At 40.0% G+C, this 23,492-nt stretch overlaps 1 protein-coding gene across 2 annotated transcripts; it reads right to left on the reverse strand.

The window, feature by feature from the left end:
- Positions 1-6,112: 6,112 nt before the first annotated feature.
- On the reverse strand, positions 6,113-21,672 carry ACOT4 (acyl-CoA thioesterase 4). 2 transcript variants are annotated; one of them, XM_019921663.3, is made up of 4 exons: positions 21,216-21,672; positions 20,150-20,352; positions 19,185-19,373; positions 6,113-6,464 (listed from the first exon to the last, which is right to left on the reverse strand). In XM_019921663.3, the coding sequence occupies exons 1-4, from the start codon at positions 21,670-21,672 to the stop codon at positions 6,441-6,443; spliced, it is 873 nt and encodes a 290-aa protein (XP_019777222.1). In that variant the 3' UTR covers positions 6,113-6,440. The 2 variants fall into 2 exon arrangements, with proteins under 2 accessions (XP_019777222.1, XP_004318337.1); XM_004318289.4 differs by lacking the exon at positions 6,113-6,464 and having other exon boundaries at positions 18,670-19,373.
- Between the last annotated feature and the right edge of the window lie 1,820 nt (positions 21,673-23,492).

Consider the following 23,492-nt stretch of genomic DNA (forward strand, 5'->3'; position numbering starts at 1 on the left):
TGTTGTTTTTCTTCCATCTTCAATATTAAAATGACTACACAAAAATTCACCAGTTTTGGTAAGTTATTTTTTAATGCACGCTGATATGTCAGCTGTCATAATACAATCTAACAGAATTGTTTCGAATGAAGTTAAAGACGACTAAGCACTACTAGAGTCATCTTATGGGAAAAAACGAACAAACTTTTTGGCTAACCCAATATATAACGTGCTCCTATTATGGGTACATAAATGTTTACAGATGTTATGTCCTCTTTCTGGATTGACACTTTTATTATCATATACTGTTCTTTGTTTTGTTACAGTCTTTGTTTTAAAGTCTCTTTTGTGTGATATAATTATTGCCACCCCAGCTTTCTTTTCCTTTCCATTGCATCTTTTTACATCCCTTCACTATCAGTCTGTAAGTGTCTTTGTGTTTGAAGTGAGTCACTTGTAGGCAGCATATAGAAGGGTCTTGTTTTTTATTCAGCCACCTTATATCTTTTGATTGGCAAATATACATTACATTTAAAGTAATTATTGGTAGTTGTACACTCTTTGCCATTTTGTTAACTGTCTTCTCATTCTTTTTGTAGTTCCTCTCTGTTCCTTTTCTCTCTTTCTCTCTTCCCTTGTGGTTTGACTGTTTTCTTAGTGTTATGTTTAGATTCCTTTCTCATTTTCCTTTATATATTTACTATAAGTTTTCTCTTTGTGGTTACCATGGAGTTCACATATAACACCTTATGTATATAACAGTCTTTATTTAAGTTGATAGTAACTTAATTTTGAACACATTCCAAAGCTTTATATTTTTACTCCCCCCTGTGCTTTATATCTTTGATGACACATTTTACATCTTCTAATGTATCCCTTAACTATGGTATTTTCATTAATTTTAATACTTTTGTCTTTTGCCCTTTATAAGTGATTGATCTACTACCTTTATTATTTATTTACATATTCCAGTGAGATTTTTACTTATATATGTTTTCTTTTTATTCGTTAGTGCCTCTTCTTTTTAGCTTAGGGGAGTTCCTTTAACATTTGCTACATTTGCTGAAAGGCCAGTTTAGTGGTGATGAACTCCTCTACTTTTGCTTACCTGGAATACTCTTAATGTGTCCTTCAATTCTGAATGATAACCTTGCTGGGTAGAGAATTTTCAGTTGGCAGTTTTTTCCTTTCAGCCCTTTGAGTATATCATGCTACTCTCTTCTGGCCTATAAAGTTTCTGCTGAAAAGTCTGTTCATAGACCTATGGTGTTTCCTTTGTACATAATAGGTTGCTTTTCTCTTGCTGCTTTTAAGATTCTCTCTCTTTAACTGTTACCATTTTAATGATAATGTATCTTGGTGTGATTCTCTTTGGGGACATCTTACTTGGAATTCTCTAGGCTTCCTGGACCTGGATGTCTCTTTCCTTCCCAGATGAGGAAGTTTTCAGCCATTATTTCTTCAAATACTTTTTCTGGCCCTTTCTCTCTCTCCTCTCCATCTGGGACCCCTATAATGCAAATGTTTTTCTGCTTGATGTTGTCCCAGAGATGCCTTATGGTATCCCTGCTTCTTTCAATTCTTTTTCTCATTTTTCTGCTCTGAGTGTTTTCCATTGCTTTGTCTTCCATGTCATTGATTTGTGCTGTTTCATCCATTCTGCTGTTGAACCTCTCGTGTATTTTTCAGTTATAACCTTTAGTACTTTTTATATTTTCTCTCTCTCTTTGTTAAAGTTCTCCTGTGTTCATCTATTCTCCTGAGATTGGTGAGCATCTTTATGACCATTATTTTTGCTTTTATTTATTTTCATTTATTTATTTAATTTTTGACTGCATTGGGTCTTAATTGCTGTGCGTGGGCTCTCTCTAGTTGCAGCGAGCTGGGGCTACTCTTCATTGCAGTGCGCAGGCTTCTCATTGCAGTGGCTTCTCTTCTTGTGGAGCATGGGCTCTAGATACCCGGGCTTCAGTAGTTGCAGCACCTGGATTCAGTATTTGTGGCCCGTGGGCTCAGTAGTTGTGGCACACGGGCTGTAGAGCACAGGCTCAGTAGTCATGGCACATGGGCTTAGTTGCTCTGCAGCATGTGGAATCTTCCCAGACCAAGGATTGAACCTGTGTCCCCTGCATTGGCAGGCAGATTCTTAACTGCCCCTGGCCAGGCCGGGGCTCACTGGAGTGGGGTGGGCTGGCGACCCACGGCGGGAGTGCGAGCCCGGGACCGGGCCGTGCCCCGTGGAAATGCGCTGCACGGACATACACGGTGCTGCCCTCTCGGTGGAGCTGCCGCGACTCGGCCTCGCTCCTGTTCTCAGTGCCAGTTCTGATGGCTGGTGATGTTTGCACCTGAAAATAAAGGGGTGTTGTGCCTCTGCCTATGGCCATTATTTTAAACTATCAGGTCAGTGTTTTTAATCTCAACTTCATAAAAGTCTTTTTCTGGGTATTTGCCTTGGTCTTTGGTTTGGAACAAATTCCTGTCTCCTCATTTTGCCTCTCAGTGTTACATGTAATTAGGCGAAATGGCTAGCGCCCTCACTCTCGAAAGAGTGGTCCTGGGTAGGAGCTGTTCTGTGTGGTCCAGAAGCACAGTCTTCCCTGACCACCAGAGCCAGGCACTCTATGGGCATCACCTGTGTGGGCTGCTTGAGTCTGATGGCTGTGACAGCATTGCATAGGGCGGGGCTAGGAGCTCTCACCTAGCCAACTGTGGCTCGGCCACTGTGCGGGGAGAGCAGGGTTCAAGTCACTGGTGCAATTCAATTGCGGCTGAGTTGCAGCGTGCGGTGGATGGAACTTGGGGTGCCTGTCCAGGCTGATGACAGCTCAGCTGCTGTCAGGGGAAGGTGGACACTTGCTGGCCCAGTTGTGACTTGTCTGCTGCCTGGGGTGAGCAGGGCTCGGGGTTCTGCCTGGTCCAGTTTTGGCTCAGCTACTCTGCAGAGAGGGTTGCAGCTCCGTCTCTGTGCGGGTTGGGTGGGGCTCAGGGCAGGGTGCCTCCCAGGCCAATTGTGGCTCGGCTGCTGTGTGGGGAGGGCAGGACGATTGCCAGGTTGCGTTGCACCTGGGGTTCTGCACAGGGTGGGATGCTCGCCCAGCCTGGTTGTAGTGCAAGGTGGGCAGAGCATGCCCTCCCGTGCTAGCAGGCTAGAGGAAGGGCACCAAAAATGGCTCCTGTAGGCTTGTCACCAGCAACTTAGATTGAGCTTGCAAAAATGGTGTCCACTAGTGCTTCCGTCCCCAGATAAAGACGCTACCGGTTCTTGTCTTGCTGTCAGCCACTTTAAAGTTAGTAAATGGGTCTACCTCACTTATGGTCTAGGGGCTTTTCAATCTGTTGCTTTTGTGCTGGATCTCAGGGCCAGTGGGTTTGTATGAGAGTCCTCTGAGAGTGGGATCTCTGTTCCCTATGGTTCTATGATTCTCCTGGTCTTAGTACCAATTGAGTTTCAAAATCAGATTTTTTTCAGGTGTGGGGGTCGTCTTTCCAGTGCTGGCCCCCAGGGTCGGGGTGCCTGATGTGGGGCACAATCCATTCACACCTTGAGGGAGAATTCTGTATTTATGGGATCCCTCCTTATTGTGGGGTCACAGCATCTAGGGTGAGGTCCCAGGTAAGGACACGTCTGTGCCTCTTCTACGATTTTTGATGTAACTTTGTCTTCTGTTTTGGAGGTGCATGTTCTCAGGTCCTTTTCAGAGGAAAAGTATTCCAACTGGAGCTGTAAATTTGGTATGTCCATGGGAGGAAGTGATTTCAGAGTTTTCCTATGGCGTCTTGGACTGCTCCGACTCACATTTGTATCTTTAAACAATGTTTTTTTGTTTTGCCAACTTTTGAGTCTTACGTAAATGAAAACATTATTTTCACTTGGTCAAAGTTAATTTTTATTTAGCTGTATGCAAATCTTATGAGTGCATTCTACTTAAAAAAATAACATCTTTATGTGGTATGATTTATATTCCATAAAACTCATTTACTTAAAGTGCACAGTTCAGTGTTTTTAGTATATTCACAAGGTTGTACAACCATCACCACTACTTAATTCCAGAACATCTTCATCATCCCCCAAAGAATCCCAGTACCCATTAGTAGTCATCTCCATTTCCCCACAACCGTCTTTATTTCCAGTCCTGGGTAATCACTAATCTACTTTCTGTCTCTGGAGATTTGTTTATTCTGGGTAGTTCTAATAAAGGAAGTCATAAATATGTGGTCTTTTGTGACTAGCTTCTTTTCCATGTAATGCTGTCAAGTTTCATCCATGTCATAGCATGTATCAGTACCTCCTTCCCTCTTTATTGCTAAATAGTCCATTAAATTGATATGCCAAATTTCATTATCCATTCATCGACTGATGGACATTTGAGTTGTATCCACTTCTTGGCTACTAGGAATACTGTATCTGTGAACAGTCCTGTATTTAAGTTTTTGTGTGTTTTGCAGTTCTCATTTGTTTTGGATACATAACTAGGAATGGGATTGCTGGGTCATACTGCAATTCTGTGTTTAATTTTTGAGGCAAAGCAAGGCTTCCAAAGTGGCTATGCCATTTTACAATCCCACCAGCAGTGTATGAGGGTTCCAATTTCATCACCCCCTCACCAGCACTTTTTCTTCTTTTTTTTTACTGTAGCCATTCTGGTGAGTATAAAGCGGTATCTCACTGTGGCTAAATTTGCATTTTCCTGAAGCCTAATGATATTGTTCATCTTTTCATATGCTTATTGGCCATTTGTATATCTTCTCTGGGGAAATGTCTATTCAGAACCATTGCCTACAGAAAAGGGAACCCTCTTGCACTGTTGGTGTGAATGTAAATTGATAGAGCCACTATGGAGAACAGTATGGAGGTTCCTTAAAAAACTAAAAATAGAACTACCATATGACCCAGCAATCCCACTACTGGGCATATACCCTGAGAAAACCATAATTCAAAAAGAGTCATGTACCACAATGTTCACTGCAGCTCTATTTACAACAGCCAGGACATGGAAGCAATCTAAGTGTCCATCGACAGATGAATGGATAAAGAAGATGTGGCACATATATACAATGGAATATTACTCAGCCATAAAAAGAAACGAAATTGAGTTATCTGTAGTGAGTTGGATGGACCTACAGTCTGTCATGCAGAGTGAAGTAAGTCAGAAAGAGAAAAACAAATACCGTATGCTAACATATATATGGAATCTAGAAAAAAAAAATGGTTCTGAAGAACCTAGGGGTAGGACAGGAGTAAAGACGCAGACCTACTAGAGAATGGACTTGAGGACATGGGGAGGGGGAAGGGTAAGCTGGGACAAAGTGAGAGAGTGGCATGGACATATATACACTACCAAATGTAAAATCGATAGCTAGTGGGAAGCAGCCACGTAGCACAGGGAGATCAGCTCGGTGCTTTGTGACCACCTAGAGGGGCGGGATAGGGAGGGTGGGAGGGAGGGAGATGCAAGAGGGAAGAGATATGGGGATATATGTATATGTATAGCTGATTCACTTTGTTATAAAGCAGAAACTAACATGCTATTGTAAAGCAATTATACTCCAATTAAGGTGTTAAAAAAAAAAAAGAAACATTGCCTATTAGGTTATGTGTCTTTTTATTATTGAGTTGTAAGAGTTCTTTGTATATTTTTTTTATTTATTTATTTTTAAAATATTTATTTATTTGGCTGTGCCAGTTCTTAGTTGTGGCATGCTGGATCTTTAGTTGCGGCATGCAAACTCTTAGTTGCAGCATGTGGGATCTAGTTCCCTGACCAGGGATTGAACCCAGGCCTCCTGCATTGGGACTGTGGAGTCTTAGCCACTGGACCACCAGGGAAGTCCCTCTTTGTATATTTTAGATACAAGTCCCTTATCAGATATAGAATTTACAAATATTTTTGCCATTTTGTGAGTTATCTTTCACTTTGCTGACAGTGTCCTTTGAAGTGCAAACGGTTTTTATCTTAAAGGTACCCAACTTATTTAGTGTTTTGCTTGTGCTTTTGGTGTCATAGTTTTAAAAAAAAACATTTATTTTTCTGCGATTTGCTTTTTTTATGAAATATTTTTCCTGAGACGCATCTATTTTATGTGTTGGGTCACTGCGGTTCATTAATTTTCACTGCTTCATCATATTACATCTTATGAATAGTCCGTTTATTTGTCCATTCTATTGTTAATAGACATTTTGATAGTTTACAGGGTTTTTTTTGCTAGTACAAACAGTACTGCTAGGAATATTCTTTTTGTTCTCTGGTACATAAACAAAGAGTTTCTCTAGGATAAATATTCTCAAAGTTGGTCTACAGACCTCAGCGTACGGATCAAAACTATTTTATAATAATACTAAGATGACATGTGTGTTTTTCACTGTGTTAACATTTGTACTGATGTTGCAAAAGCAATGACAGGTAAAATTGCTGCTGCTTTAGCATTAATAAAGGCAGTATAACAAACAGTACCAGTAGTCATGCATTCCTCACCACCATGCACTAGCAAGAAAAAGAAAAGAAAAAAGCCAGTTACAATTAGGAATTCCTTGATGAAACTGTAAAATTTATTAAATCTTTTAAATAAATCTTTAATAAAGTTTTAAATCTTTTAATAAAGTTTTATTAAATCTTTACCTTAAATACATGTTTTTAAAATACTGTTTGACAAATTGAGAGGTACACATAAAGCACTTCTGCTGCAACAGGAATATGACAGTCATCTTAAATAAAAGCACCTATGTGATTGAGTTGTGAGCTGAACTAGCCACTTTTTTCACAGAACACCAACTTACTTGAAAGAACGATTGACTGACTATTGTCAGTAAGGCTTGGGTATTTGGCAGACCTTTTTCCAAAAGTGAACTTAGCCTGCTGCTTCAAAGAAAACAACTTTGTCATTAATGATGAAATTTGACTTTTTGAGAGAAAATGAGAATTTAGGAAAACCTGCCTATCAACCACTGTGAGCTTGATAGCTTCCTGATACTTAGACTTTTTAAAAAAATGAGATCAGTAGTGTGTAATCACTAATGTGATTTTTTTGATATTGTATAATGAAATGTATTAATACATCAATTTGGGATTCAGCAAATGCTCTCAGGAAACAAGTTGCCTTGCTCTGCTTACATCAGCATTCCCATCTTTACTCAGTCCCTGATCTGAGAACTTTTCTTTCTTGGCAGGTTGACAAATGCTTTTAGAAGAGATTTTATCCAGGAGTATTAGTTGTTTACAGTGGGAGAATTGATTCAGGTACCTCACATGGAAAAAAAAAAAAGCCCATACATTTCTATATGTCAGTTTTTAATGTATTTTTGTTAGCCAGAATTCATGGTGGATTTTAATGTAAAATCAACATTGATCCTCTTACATCCCAGATTTTTGTTATCACTCATCTTCCAGTTTCCTGATTGTTGATTCCCACATTTATATTTCCAGCTCTCATGTCTCCTTTGAGATTCAGACTTGTAGGTCTAACTTCCTATTTGGCCTCTTCACCTGGGTGTCCAATAGGAAAATTTAACATGACAGAAATAGAAATCTTGACTTTTTTCTCCCCAGATTGCTCTTTCCCCAGGGTTCTCTGTTTCAGTAAATGGCATCACTATTCATCCATTAGTTTAAGGAATTAACAAAAACAAAAACTTGGAGTCATTCTTGCCTTCCTTTTTCCATCCCATATTCCACCCTTCAGCAAACTCTGCTGCTGTACTTTAGAATGTATCCTGCATCTGACCACTTTTCATCACTTGCACTGCTAGCACCCTACTCTAAAATGATTCTCTCTCATCTGGATGACTACAGTAGCCTCCCAATTGGCCTCACTACTTCAGTGCTAACACTGCCTACAGTTTCTCCATAGAGAAGCCAGAATGGTATTTTTAAAGGTTAATTTAGATCTTGCCAATTCCCTATTTTCAATTCCCCAGTGTTTTCCCATAATCAGAGGGATCCCCTGGCTACTTCTCTGACCTCATTTTTCTACTCCTCCTTCCCTCACCCACTTGGCTTAAGACCAAGCACATGCTTCCACTGTGGTCTTTGCCTCCACCATTACCTCAGCCTGAAGCTCGACTCTCTCATCCTCAATCAGGTTTCTGCTCAAAGATGACCTATTCATATATGCCTTCCCTGACTGGTTTATTTAAAATATTACCTCCCTCATCATGCTGTATTCTTTTTCTGCTTTTTATTCTTCATAGCATTTATCATTTTATTTTCTGACTGCCAAACCAGGATAAATACTCCTGACAGCAAAGACTTTGTTATCTTTGTTCATCTTTACCATGAGCTTAGACCTCTGCCTGCCACATAGTAGGCTTTCAATAAATATTTGAATGAAGTTGGATGGCTGAAGGCAACACCAGGAAAGGAAATAGAGAATAAAAGCTTTCTCTTACCTTGGAGTTCTTTTCAACAAGGTACTCAGCAAATTTGTTTCACCTTGACAAAGTGAATGCTATATTATTAATACCTAATATAAATCAATTTTGAATATACGTAGGAGATACAGAGCTTAAACAGATTGGTTAAACTGACTAATTTTCAATGAGATTGGATTTTATTATTTATCCATGATAAAATCTTAGAACAGTGTTTAAATATAATAATTCTTTTATCTTATACTTTTACTTTATATCCTGCATGGTATGGTCCCTGCTGCCACTTGAGGTTAAGGTGTCTATTTTTAATTTTCTGACAAGAAATCAATACGATACATGATCTAATACCTTTTTTATGTTTATTAAGATTTTTTTTTTAATTTTTTAAATTTTAAAAAATTTTTTTTGCGGTATGCGGGCCTCTCACTGTTGTGGCCTCTCCCGTTGCGGAGCACAGGCTCTGGACACGCAGGCTCAGCGGTCATGGCTCACGGGCCCAGCCGCTCCGTGGCATGTGGGATCTTCCCGGACCGGGGCACGAACCCGTGTCCCCTGCATCGGCAGGCGGACTCTCAACCACTGCGCCACCAGGGAAGCCCTCATTGTAGTTTTGATTTGCATTTCTCTGGTGATTAGCAATGTTGAGCATCTTTTCATATGCCTGTTAGCCATCTATACATCATCTTTGGAAAAATGTCTATTCAGGTGTTCTGACCATTTTTTAATTGGGTTGTTTTGTTCTTTTTGATATTTAGTTGTATGAGTTGTTTATGTATTTTGGATATAACCCCCTTGTTGGTCATATCATTTGCAAATATATTCTCCCATTCAGTAGGTTGCCTTTTCGTTTTGTTGATGGTTTCCTTTGCTGTGCAAACCCTTTTAAGTTTAGGTAGGTCCCATTTGCTTCTTTTTGCTCTTATTTCTTTTCCCTTAGGGAACAGATCCAAAAAAATATTGCTATGATTTATGTCAAAGAGCATTCTATGTTTTTTTCTAGTAGTTTTATGGTTTCAGGTCTTATATTTCAGTCTTTAATCTATTTTCAGGGTTTTTTTTAATATTGTGTGAGGAAATGTTCTAATTCCATTGTTTTACATGTAGCTGTCCAATTTTCCCAGCACCACTTATTGAAGAGACTGTCTTTTTGTCATTGTATATTTTTGCTTCCTTTGTCATAGGTTAATTGGCCATAGGTGTGTAGGTTTATTTCTGGGCTCCCTATTCAGTTCCATTGATCTATATATCTGTTTTTTGTGCCAGTACATGCTGTTTTGATGACTGTACCTTGATAGTATAGTATGAAGACAGGGAGCATGATACCTCTAAGTTTGTTCTTTTTTCTCAAGATTGTTTTGGCAATTCAGGACCTTTTGCTTTTCCATATAAATTTTAGGATTATTCTACTTCTGTGAAAAATGTCTTGGATATTTTGATAGGGATTGCATTAAACCTGTAGATTGCTTTGGGAAGTATGGCCATTTTAACTATTAATTCTTTCAATTCAAGAACACAAGATATCTTTCCATTTCTTTGTATCATCTTCAAATTTCTTCATCAATGTTTCATAGTTTTTAGTGTATAGGTCCTTCATCTTCTTGGTTAAGTTTATTCCTAGGCAATTTATTCTTTTCAATGTAATTTTTTTTTCAATGTAATTTTAAGCAGGGTTGTTTTTTTGTTTCTCTTTCTGATTGTTCATTATTTTCGTATAGAAAAGCAACATATTTCTGTATATTAATCTTGTATCCTGCAACTTTACTGAATTCATTTATTAATTCTAATAATTTTCAGTAGTTTTAAGAGTTTTCTATATACAGTATCATGTCATCTGCAAATAGTGACAGTTTTACTGCTTCCCTTCCAATTTGGATGCTTTTATTTCTCTTTCTTTTTTGATGCTGTAGCTAGGACTTCCAACATAATGTTAAATAGAAGTGGCGAGAGTGGGCATCCTTGTCTTGTTCCTGAATTTAGAAGAAAGGCTGTCAGATTTTCACTGTTGTGTATGATGATAGCTGTGGGTTTGTCATAAATGGTCTTTATTATTTTCTGAAATATTCCTTCTATACCAACACTGATGAGAGTTTTTGTCATGAATGGATATTGAATTTTGTCAAATGATTTTTCTGCATCTATTGTGATGATCATATGATTTTTATCCTTCTTATGGTTAATGTAGTATATCACACTGATGATTTGCAAATACTTAACAATCCTGGCATCCCTAAAATAAATTCCACTTACTGGGATATATGATCCTTTTATATATTGTTGGATTCAATTTGCTAACATTTCATTGAGGATTTTTGCATCTATATTCATCTAAGATATTGGCCTGTAATTCTCTTTTTCTTGTGCTGTCATTGTCTGGTTTTGGAATCAGGGTAATGGTGGCCCTGTAGAATGATTTTGGGAGTGTTTCGTCCTCTTCAATTATTTGGAATAGTTTGAGAAGGATAGGTATAAACTGTTCTTTATATGTTTGATAAAAGTCCCCTGTGAAGCCATCTGTTACTGGACTTTTGTTTGCTGGGAGTTTTTAAAATTACAAATTCAATTTCACTACTAGTGATTGGTCTTTTCAAGTTGTCTTTTTCTTCCTGATTCAGTCTTGGCATATGTACGTTTCTAGACATTTGTCCATTCCTTCTAGGTTGTTCTGTTTGTTGGCTTATAACCATTCATGGTATTGTCTTGTGGTTATTGGTTGTTATTTCTCCCCTTTCATTTCTTATTTTGTTTATTTGGATCCTCTCTCTTTTCTTCTTGATTAGCCTGGCTAACGGATTATTAATTTTGTTTATCTTTTCAAAAAAATAGCTCTTGGTTCATTTCATTGATCTTTTCTAATTTTTTTGTTCTCTATTTTATTTATTTTCTCTGTGATCCTCATAATTTTATTCCTTCTGCTGACTGTGGGCTGTGTTTGTTCTTTTTCTAATTCCTTTACATTAGGTTGTTTATTTTAGATTTTTCATGTTTCTCCAGGAAGGCCTGTATCACTATAAACTTCCCTCCTAGAACTGCTTTTGCTGAATCCCATAGATTTTGGAAAGTTGTGTTTACCAGATAAAAAAGTCAAAGTCAAATAAAAATTCTAACTGAATTAGGGAAAAGGACAGATGAACACAGTGAGAATTTTAACAAGGAACTAGAATATATATAAAAGACCCAATAAGAAATGAAGAGTTCATTAACTGGAATAAAAATACACAAGAAGGAATGAATAACAGATTAAGTGATACAGAAAACACATAAGTGATTGGGAAGATAGAATAATGGAAATCACCAAAGAAGAACAGCAAATAGAAAAACAAATTTAATGGGTGTTCCCTGGTGGCCTAGTGGTTAGGATTCTGGGCTTTCACTGCCGTGGCCCAGGTTCAACCCCTGGTCAGGGAACTGAGATCCCGCAAGCCGTGTGGTGTGGCCAAAATAAAATAAAATCCCAGCTCTATTATTTAAAAAAAACAATTAAAAAAATGAAAATAGTTTAAGAGATCTTTGGGATAACATCAAGTATACCAAAATTTGCATTATAGGGGTTCCAGAAGGAGGAGAGAGAGAGAGAGAGAAGGGGATCTAGAATGTATTTGATGAAATTATTGCTGAAAAGTCCCCAAACCTGAAGAAGGAAACAGATATTCAGGTACAGGAAGCACAGAGGGATGAACCTAAACAGACCCACACTAAGACATATCATAATTAAAATGGAAAAACTTAAAGAGAGAATTCTAAAGTCAGCAAGAAAAAAAACAAAGAGTCATATATAAAGGAAACTGCATAAGTCCATCAGCTGATTTTTTCTGCAGGCCAGAAGAGATTGACATGGTATATTTAAAATGCCAGAAGGGAAAAATCTTCATCCTAGGATACTCTACCCAGCAAGATTATTGTTTAGAATTAGAGAAATAAAGAACTTTTCAGAAAAGTAAAAAGAAAAAGAGTTCATCAATAATAAACCTACCCTAAAAGAAATGTTAAAGGGTCCTCTCTAAGTGGAAAAGAAGATTCCATAGGAAAGGGAAAATCCCACTAGGAAAGGAAAATATGAAGTAAGAGCTGAAGATTAACCACTTACTTAAAGAAGCTAGTATGAAGATTCAAAGACAATAAACTGTAAAATCAACTATAACTACAACAAACAGTTAAGGGATAAACATGAAAATGTAAAACATGACATCAAAAACACAAAATATGGGTGAGGGGAATAAAAAATGTAGATCTTTTAGAATGTGTTTGAACTTAAATGACTGCCAGTTCAGAACAAGTAGATTTAGATATAGTTCATCATATATGAAACCTGTGGTAAACACAAATCAAAAACCTAAAATAGAGGGGCTTCCCTGGTAGCATAGTGGTTGGGAATCCGCCTGCCAATAAAGGGGACATGGGTTCGAGCCCTGGTCTGGGAAGATCCCACATGCCACAGAGCAACTAAGCCCATGCACCACAACTACTGAGCCTGCACTCTAGAGCCTGTGAGCCACAACTACTGAGCCCACACACCACAACTACTGAAGCCCGCGTGCCTGTAGCCCATGCTTAGCAACTGCAACAAGAGAAGACACCGTAACGAGAAGACTGCACACTGCAATGAAAAGTAGACCCTGCTCACCTCAACTAGAGAAAGCCTGCACGCAGCAATGAAGACCCAACACAGCCAAAAAAAAAAAGAATAAAATAAATAAATTAAAATATATATATTAAAAGAAAACTTACAATAGATACATGAAAACTAAAGAGAAAGGAACACAAGCACACTACTAAAGAAAATCATCAAACCACAAGGAAAGAAAGAAAAAGAAGAAGAAATAAACAGAGAAGAAATACAAAAACAACTGGAAAACAAGAAACAAAATGACAATAAGTACATACCTATCAATAGTTACTTTAAATGTCAATTGACTAAATGCTCCTAAGACATAGCTGATTGGATTAAAAAAAAAACCAAGACCCATCTATATGCTGTCTACAAGAGACTCACTTCAGAACTAAAGACACACACAGACTGAGGGTAAGAGGATGGAAAAAGATATTTCATGCAAATGCAAATGGAAACAACCAGAAAGTTGGGGTAGTGATACACATACCACACCAACTAGACCTGAAAATAAAGGCTGTAACAAAAGACAAAGATAAAGGGATCAATACAGGAAGAGGATATTACACTTGTTAATGTATATGCAACCAATACAGGGGTACTTAAATATACAAAGCTATATTAACAGATATAAAGAGAGAAATTTACAATAATACTATAATAGTTGGGGACTTTACCACCCCACTTACATCAATGGACAGGTCATCCAGATAGAAAATCAGTAAGGCAACAGTGATCTTAAATGAGACAATGGGGGAATTCCCTGATGGTCCAGGACTCAGCGCTTTCACTGCTGGCTGCCCAGGTTTAATCCCTGTCGGGGAACTGGGATTTCACAAGCCACAGGGTCCAAGAGACAATGGACCTGTTGGACCCAATAGATAGGATATTACACCCCAAAACAGCACAGTACACATTCTTTTCAAGTGCACATGGAACATTCTCCAGGATAGGTCACATGCTAGGCCAGAAAACAATCTTAACAAATTTAAGAGGACAGAAATTACATCAAGCATTTTTTTCTATGTGTATTTTAAACCCCACAATATGTTATTTGTAAATATTTATATTTACATGCATATTTAACCTTTTTCATTATGTTCCATTTCTTCCTTCATTTCCATATTTCCACCTTGAGTCATCTTCATTCTGCTTGAAGAACACCCTAGTTTTTCCTTGCAGGTATGCTATATTAATTCTCTCAATTTCTATTTTTTTGAAAATGACTATTTTGATTCTGTTAAATTTTTTTCAATTTTATGAACAATATATACTTCCATATGTAAGAATCTATTTTGCTAGAATAGGCTTTGAGATTGTCAGATGTTTTCTTTCGACACTCTAAACGTTTTTCAGTGGTTCCTGATTTCCATCATAGCTGTGGAGAAATCAGTTGTTAGACTTACTGCTGCTTCTTTGAAGGTTGACTTCTTTCTGTGGTTGCTGGTAAGATTTTTTAATCTTTGTCTTTCTTTTCTGCAGTGTTCCATTGCCTTTTGCTACGTAACAAACAATTCTGTGGACAGATTGAATTTTCCAAGGATGATTATGACAAATAACTCCCATCTCACATGCCCTTCTAGAAACTTGCCATTCCCCTATCAGGAGATAGTCTTTACACATTTTCCTTGCACCTAATGTCTCTGTGTCTGCCTCAACGAGTAGAGTACAGCTGAAGCAATGATATGTGACTTCCAAAGCTAAGTCATAAAAAGGCCATGTATTTCTGCCTTCCTCTCTTGGACCATTCATTTTTGAAACCCAGATATCATGCTGTGAGGAAGCTCAAGCAGCCTGTGGAGAAATTCATATGCACAGGAATCACAACTGGCTTTAGGACTAGGTGGCAGATAGAAATTGGAAGGGCTCCAGGGAGACTATAAAGGGACTCATGAAGGCCATTATTGATGACCTAAAGGAAAGTAAAATAAATTTATCGGAAGCTAGAGGCAACACTGACACCTGCAGTAATGTGAAAAAGGGTAAATATACCTAATGAATTCAATGATCTAGCTAAAGTGATTTCCCAGCTGAGTACTGACAGTGACACCTGGCTTCTCCTTGCTGCCTATGACAAAATATACAAGAGGAAGAGGTGAGCTAAGAACTGCTAAATAGGAAGCAACCAGGACTTGCCAAGCTTGGCAATAATAATGTTTCTCCTTTCCAGCTTCTCCAGATGGTAAATTATTCTGTAATTATTCTATAATTAAGACTGGACCTCAGAGCAAAGTCAAACCTAGGGTGGCTCTGTGGGAGAGACTTTGTAAAGACCTCAAAGATTCAAGGTAGTGCTTCATAGAACATTTCAGAATGACAAAGTTCCTCTAAAGATTTTAAGGTGTACTTAACAGATCCTGTCTATTATATAACAGAATTTATGGGAATCTTAAGGATGTTTGCCTGCAGCATTCTCCCAAGGAGCCCCAGATAGAAAAGTTCCTATCTCAAACAGATTTGTAGTGGTGTGTTGTCTAAGGAATTGAACCCCACTGATATATATATATATCTTTTTTTTTTTTTTTTTTGCGGTATGCGGGCCTCTCACTGTTGTGGCCTCTCCCGTTGTGGAGCACAGGCTCCGGACGCGCAGGCTCAGCGGCCATGGCTCACCAGCTCAGCCGCTCCGCGGCATGTGGGATCTTCCCGGACTGGGGCACGAACCCGTATCCCCTGCATCGGCAGGCAGACTCTCAACCACTGTGCCACCAGGGAAGCCCCCCCACTGATATTTTTTAGAAAACCTACATAATTCTTAAGAGAATGGTTCTGGTGGAAGCACAATGAGTTTGAACTAAAAGAGATAGAAACAGTGCAAAATAAAAAGAGATCTTTGGATGCCTCATCTTTTTCATCCAGGAAGCAGATCCAGGAGGCTTTTTTTGCTAATTTAATTTTCTTATGGGAAATACAGGTTTCAACTCAGAGGGTGGAACCAAGAGCTACAGAGAACAACTCACAGAGAGTAAACTGAGCACCAATGGAAGAATTGGTAACATGTTCTCAGCTGGATTTCAGAAGGGCTAGGGGCCAGTGAGTGTTGTGTGCCTCCCATATTCCCCATTATTGAACAGGAATATCTGTAAGAATTATCTTATACCTGCCTACCATCGTATTCTGGATGTCTCTGTATGTGGACAGCTAACTTGTCTCTTTAGTTCACAGATCTTCAGATTGAGAAGAAAGATACTCAAGGAGCTATACCCAAGGAATTATACCTGGGGAACTTCATCTGCACCTGGACCTGATATAAATGATACAATCTTAGACTTTGAGCCTGAGCATGATGCTATAATGGAATGAAACTTTGGGCGGGGGCGGGCTTTAAAGGAGAGATGACCATATTTTACAGGGGGGAGGAATGTGAGCCATTGTGGCTAGAAGGCAGATTTTCCAAGTGGTCACAATGTTTCCCATTCCACCTGCTCTTCTAGAATCTTTCCACTCTCCTTTTGAGAGGTGAACTCTATGTTCTCCTTGAACTTGGTGGGTCTTTGTGATTGCCTTGACCAGTAGTGTACAGCAAGAGTGATGCTATGTAGCTTCCAAGACTAGGTCAAAAACATGCCATACAATTCAGCTTTGCTACGTTGGGATGCTCACTCTTGGAACCCAGCCCAGTTAGCCATTGTAAAGGCCCACAAGGAGAGAACTAAGACCTGTGAACCATAGCCCTGCCTGAGATCTTAGCTGACAGCCAATACCAACTTGCCTGCCATGTGAGTGAGAAAAATTAATGGTTAATTTTTTTTTAAATAAATTTATTTATTTATTTATTTTTGGCTGCATCTTTGCTGTGCGTGGGCTTTTCTCTAGTTGCAGACAGCGGGGGCTACTCTTTGTTGTGCTGCGCAGGCTTCTCAATGTGGTGGCTTCTCTTGTGGAGCACGGGCTCTAGGCGCAGGTTTCAGTAGTTGTGGTGTGCAGGCACAGTAGTTGTGGCGCATGGGCTTAGTTGCTCTGCAGCATGTGGGATCTTCCCGGACCAGGGCTTGAACCCATGTCCCCTGCATTGGCAGGCGGATTCTTAACCACTGTGCCACCAGGGAAATCCGAGAATGGTTAATGTTTTAAGCCACTGTGTTTTGGGGTGGTTTGTTACAAAGCAATAGATAACTGAAACGCCCCCCAAAACACAGTCACATAAAACAATATTTTGTTCACAGATCCACAATTTGGACAGTGCTTGACTGGGACAACTCTTCTCTGCTTCAGGATATCTAAAGCCTTCACTGGGAAGATTCAAATGGCTGGGGGCTAGAATCATCTTGAGGTTTTTTCAGTCACATCCCTGTACTTGGGCTGAGATGCCTCAAAGGTTGAGCTCATTTGGGACTATTACAGGAAGAGCTTACAGTTGGCCTCTCCGTGTATCTGGGGCTTCCTCACAGCATCACAGCCTCAAAGTTGTAAAACTTCTTAGGGTGGCTCAGGGCTCCAAGAGCAGTTGTTCCCAGCAAGCAAGGTGGGATCACCTTCATGGCCTTTACGACCTACCTTCTGAAATCATAAAGCATCAGTTCTGCTGTACTCTACTGAGGCAGTCAGAAACCCATCCAGATTTGAGGGAAGGGGACATAGATCTCCCACCTCTTGGTGGCAGAAATGTCAAAGAATTTATGTTATAAATTCTATGTTATAAAACGGCCACAAACAATTTTTCTGTGATGTGTTAAATATGGTTAACTTGCTTGAGGTTTATGGTTGTTATGAACTGAATGTGTCCCCTCAAAACTCATATGTTGAAATCCGAAACCCCAATGTGATGGTATTTGAAGGTAGAACCTTTGGGAGGTTGTTAGGTTTAAATGAGGTCATGAGAGTGAAGCCCCCATGATGGGATTAGTGTCCTTATGAAATGAGGAAGAGAAACTGGAGCTCCCTCTCTCTCCCTGCCAGGTAAGGACACAGGAAGAAGGCAGCCGTCTGTAAGCCAGGAAGAGGCGCCACCAGGAACTGAATCTGCCAGAACGTTGATCTTGGATTTCCCAGCCTCCAGAACTGTGAGAAATAAATGTCTGTTGTTTAAGCCACCCCATCTATGGTATTTTGTTACAGAAGCCTGAGCTGACTAAGACATAGTGCTGTTGGAATATGTGGCTGATGTCTTTGTCAGCTTTAGAAAATTCTCAGCCATTATCTCTTCAAATACACTTACACAATACTTTGTAGCCTTGATGTCAGAGAAAGTGATGATGATGCCTCTAAGAATGTCACAGTATGATTTACCAAAGTCTGTTCTTAGAGCCAGGAAGCAAAAAGGAAAATAGCTCATAGTCAATCACCTTTGGAACAGAGTTTTGACTTGACCATCCAGAGCCAGATGATCCCCTTCTTACCGTAACTCCTCTCAGAGGATTCTTCTCTAATCTCCGTGAGAAAAAGGTCAGTCTGGCTTTCCCTCTATCAACACCTCTCTGTATATTTTAGCCAATAAAAATTCTACCCTGCTACCAGTAGTGGAACCAGTAGCAAACACTGAATGGCCATTCTCTCCCAGTGATGGAAAAAGTAGCCCAGTATTTGTTCAGCTTTAAATTTCATCTGTGCCTCAAAGTGTTAAGTAAAAAAATCTAGATGAAAACACAAATTTTAATAGCGTTGATACTTTTTACTATTTAGTATTGTATACTTCTAATTGGATCTTCTACAATAGGCATTTGTTACATTAGAAAAATTAATGACAAAATTAATCTCAAAAAAGTAACCTAAAATATAGCATTAATACCAATGACATGAATTTAATGTTATCCAGGGGACAAGTGATTCACATAAGATTATTAAACACTAAAATCTGACCTTGAATCTCTCCTATCAATAACAGACCAATTACAATTTGGGGCAAGCTCCAAGGTGTTTGGTGAAGAAGGTTAGAATTTGCTTCCAAGCATCTACCTGGGCCTTAGAATGAGCCCTGGGCTCCCCACCCCAGATCACAGGTTTGTCCAATAATTTGTGTAGGGAAGCTGGGCACATGGGAAAGTAAGGAGGCTCAATGTAATGCCCAGTCCCAGGGTAAGAGATGATCTGGGGTTTTTCCTTTCCATGGGCCTGTAACCGTTCAGAGGCTATGTGGGCGTATAACTCACTCCTCCAGTTATGGTCATCCTGACCAACAATGAAGAGGATGGGCCCCTGGGCCTTCTCTATTGGAATCATGCAGGGGTTCTCACATCCCCCTACAATATCATTCCTTATATCCACAATGTCCAGGAGGCCTGAAAAAGCTACCTTCATTCTCCTTAGGTCATGGCCCAGTGGTGGAATGCTATTCTCCTTGTAGTATATGGCTTTGTTTCCATTGAAGCCAGATCCATTGATGGAAACTGTAGCTGAGATGTTCTTCAAAAATGAGGCCATGGAGAGACAAATATCAGCCCCTAAAGAAATGCCCAGAAGTCCAATGCCAGGGCCCTTTACCTGTAAGAAAAGAAGGGACAAGAGTCAAAAGTCAAGAACCTACCCAACAGAAAAATGTTTTTCTAAATGTGACTAGAGATGCTGCTAGCTTTAATTTGTGAATTGGCCACAAGAGACTCAACCTCAGCTGACAGAGTTTCTTCCCATGTAGAGACTATCGTGCTGGACACACGGCAAACAAATCTTAAACTCACTGGCAAATTTGGGAATTGGTTGCAAACTTCCAGAGAGTCATCCACTAGAGAATGCTGAGTCATTGGAGCCTGTCAATTTCAGAGCTTCATTCAGGTTGAATTAAAGCATCAATGTTCCTGGGCATCTGTGTGGAACCAAATTCTGTTCCAAGAAGTGAGTCTTTCATCAGACCCCATCTAAATATATATTGACAAATGATTAACTTTATAGAAACAAAGTACAACTTCAGAGTCCAACTGAGTGGTTCTAAGCTTATGAAATGGGTGGACAAGTTTTGATTAAAATCTGAGAACATACTCTGCTATCAGAATAAAGATTAAAAAGCATGCAAAGCTAAAAATTTAGAAACTCCACTTGCAAAAGAAATTTTAATATTACTACATAATTCCCTAAAATAAAATATCACATGAATTTTACAGTGAATTCTGCAATATTAATCCATCTGACAAAGAAAGTGGAGTAGAAGAAATCTCTGTGAAAGAAGAATAGAGCAGCATCAATGCACCTGGCACAGGTGAGTGCAAAGTGACACCCTCTCTGGAGGTAGTTCTAGAGACAATGATAAAGGACATTAGGAGAACCTGGGTGTGTTGAAGCATGTAGCACAGGGCTTCTTCAAAGTAGTCCAGGTGTATGGTGTCGAATTTCTTGGGAAGATCTTCAAAGTCACAATAAGCTAGAGCCAATGTGGCAAAGCCATGGCCAGCCAGAAGGCTGGCCCGATATTCCAACAGGGCTCCTCCAACACCAAAGATGTCAATGATCCCTGGGAAAGGTCCTGGTCCTAGAGAAGGTAATATTATAGAGAGAAGGTATTATATAATTTAAAGAAATTGCTTTCCTTTTAGAGAGCTTTCTAAAGTATTTAGTGGGTTCCCGTGAATCAAAGAAAACGGCTTCCTGAGTCATTATTGACAAGGGATACAAGTTCCAAGTTATCTCCAAGGTTCTAAGAATCTTTAGTTGTAAGGGAGGGTAACAAAGTCTAATGACTGCATCATTGAAGGAGGAATTTCACCTTTTAGACAGTGTTGAATTGCAGTGTTCTGTTACAGGATTGGACACAGAGTTAAGAATCAAAACAAAGCTTTATACTGTGTTGCACCAACCCTTGGCGTTATTTTTGGTTCAGATGTCAACTTAGAGGAAAGAAAAAGAAATACCAGGCGAGGCTTCAGGTGAGGAAGGCAGTGAAGTCTCAAAAGTGCTCTGTGGTAGAGAGGAACATGAAAAAGTGGGTAAGGGGCCCAGTGTACCCAGGACACTACAGAAAGGAGACATGGCAATAGATTCCTTGACCACCATCATTTAGTTAAAAGCGATCAGCTGATGCCTGTAGAGATCTGTAGCGTAGTTATTAATAGCATAGTGAACCTACCGATCCCATCCAGTCTTTTTTTTTTTATCTGCATAATAACAGTATCCACCTCATTGGGACAATATAGAGATTAAATGAGATAATGCAAGCAAAACTCGTAGCATAGTGTGGAACATAGCAAAAGCCTCCAATGTGGCCGTCAGGTCTCTGATTTAGTCAACATCCGCTTCTTCTGACCGTGCTCCCAAGCCAAACTCCCTGGGAGGCGGTATCAGAAACCAAGGCAGCCCAGGGAACATGCTGTCGAAGTCCCAGCACCCCAGCCTTACCCGGCGGCAGGAAGAGCGTGGCGCGCACCCGGCCCGCGCGCACTGGCTCACGCCGCACCCCGGGCGCCAGGAAGTCGCGCTCGTGCACCGCGCGGCCCAGGAGCCGCTGGGCGTCAGGGTCGTGGCCATCGAGCACCTCCAGCTCCACGGCGAAGGGCGTCTGCACGTCCCGCTTCAGAAACCGCCAAAAAGGCTTCTCGGGCTCCAGAGCCCAGAGGAGCCCCATGGGCTCGAGCCCCGCGAAGCTGCCGCCCAGCGCGGGCGCGCGCTCGAGGTCCAGCTGGCCGTGGGCGTCGGCGCAGTAGCGCGCGTGGGCTCGGAAGAGCGCGTCCTTCTCGTCGCGCAGGGACGCGCGCAGCGTGATCGGCTGTCCCGGGGCCAGGCCGCACACGGCGATGCGCACCGGCTCGTCCCAGCGGCAGCGGCCCGCGGGCTCCAGCGTCACTGTCACCGCCATCCCCGGCGCAATGCCGCGGTCCCGACTCGTCTGAGGTAAAAGCGCTAGGTTGTGCTCTAGGCCCGGGGCGGGGCGTACCGGGATGTCCTGTTGTCTGGCTGTGGCACCCAACCCGCCCGCGTATACGCCTCTTCTCAAACCTCTCCCTCGTGGGAGTGAAACTTGTTGGGTATGGATTCGTGGTGAGACCAGAGCTGAATGACTTTAGGTAGAATACCAAGAATTCCAGCCTCTCCATGGAAAAGGACAACGTTTTCTTTTTCTAACTTTTAATGAGTTATACACACACACAAAAAGTGCATAAATTCTAAGTGTGTATTTTAGTGAATTTCACAACCCAAACATACTTGGGGTAACCAAGCACAAGGATCCAGAAACATCATTACTTCTCCAGAAGCCACCCTCATTTCTGCTCCAGTCACTTTCCCTTCCCCAAGGTGCTCTATCCGAGTCCAACAAAACGGGCTAGTTTTTCCCAACTCTGCATTTTATGGTGATGAATCCTTCAGTGTGCCTTTTTTAGTGTCTGCTTTCGCTCAACATTCATTACGTTTGTGAGATTCATCGTTTTGTTGGGCGTAGTTGTAGATTGTTCATTATCACTGCCAAATACTATTTCATTTTGTGATCATAAATGTATTTGACGATTTTATTGCCTATGGACATTTGGTAGTTCTCAGTTTAGGACTCTTAGGAATAGTGCTCTGAGCATTCAGTGAACATGTGTCCATTTTGATGGACATGTATGTGCGTTTCAGTGGAGTGAATACCTAGGAGTGGGATTGCTGTATTATAGAGAATAATAATGTTCGGCCTTAGTAGATACTAAATGTCAAGCTTTTGAATGTCACGTTAGAAGCAATATAGGTATAATGTTCAGGGATGCCCAGCATTTTATATGTAGTATAGTAATGGCTACTCTTTAGCAATGTCCCACCTGTTATACATACAAAATTTAACAAGTTTATAAAACACTGGGAATATTTTTCAAATATTGGAAAGGAGGAAACTGAGGCTTGGAAAATGTTAAGTTGCTGAGGATTAGCCTCTAATAACTGTCAGAACCATGACTTAACTCCAAACGTGGAACTCAACAGTGAGCGGCAGCATTGCAGTGACATATATTAGAATTCTACCTCTGAGTTCAGCACTGACTAGTTCTGAAGTCTTAAGTAAGTTTATATCTTTTGGGGTTTAAGAGTTCTTGTGTGTAATGTGATGAAAGTCTCCTATATGGAGATAAAAGGTGATAGTGTATGTGAAAGTCTTAGAAGAATATTGGGAAGCAAAATGTCATGTTTGATTTCGTAGAGGCAGAGATTGAGCCCATGCAGTGTTTTGTTTCTCATGAGATATTTGCCATAGGTTTGCATCCTGCTTTTTAAATTCTTTTTAAAGGAAAAGACATATTTTCCAAAGCAGATGTAAGCAATACTGAAACGTTTACAGTGTGAATGATAGAGTCTTCTCTGTTCATTTGCTGCTTTCCCCCAAAGATGAGTGCATCCAACTAGATTTTGATTCTGAATGTTTAAAGTACGTACATATATGGGAGTGTGAACATGCTACGGTACTGTTCTTTTTGTTGTTGTTTGTTTGCTTTTTTAAATAAAAAAGTTATATACTTTGTACTATTTTCCCACTTCAACCACTTGTTTAAGATAAGTTTTGATTTTTAAAATACTAATAGGCATTATTTTTGAAAAAGTTTTAACTTTACAGTAAAATTCAACAGAAAGTGTAGAAAATTCCCATATCCCCAGTTTCCCTTCCCACACAATTTTCCCTATTATTAATATTTTGTGTTAGTGTGGCATATT

The sequence above is a fragment of the Tursiops truncatus genome, chromosome 2 (assembly GCF_011762595.2).
Source record: "Tursiops truncatus isolate mTurTru1 chromosome 2, mTurTru1.mat.Y, whole genome shotgun sequence".
Classification (NCBI taxonomy): domain Eukaryota; kingdom Metazoa; phylum Chordata; class Mammalia; order Artiodactyla; family Delphinidae; genus Tursiops; species Tursiops truncatus.

Bases quoted from the DNA above. Each gene is read 5' to 3' on its own strand.
- ACOT4 (XM_004318289.4), bottom strand. From the start codon at position 21,672: ATGGCGGTGACAGTGACGCTGGAGCCCGCGGGCCGCTGCCGCTGGGAC. The intron at 20,353-21,215 runs GTAAGGCTGGGG...TACCTTCTCTAG, and splicing joins CACGCTCTTCCTGCCGCCGG to GACCAGGACCTTTCCCAGGG. The intron at 19,374-20,149 runs GTTCTCCTAATG...CTTTTCTTACAG, and splicing joins ACATGCTTCAACACACCCAG to GTAAAGGGCCCTGGCATTGG.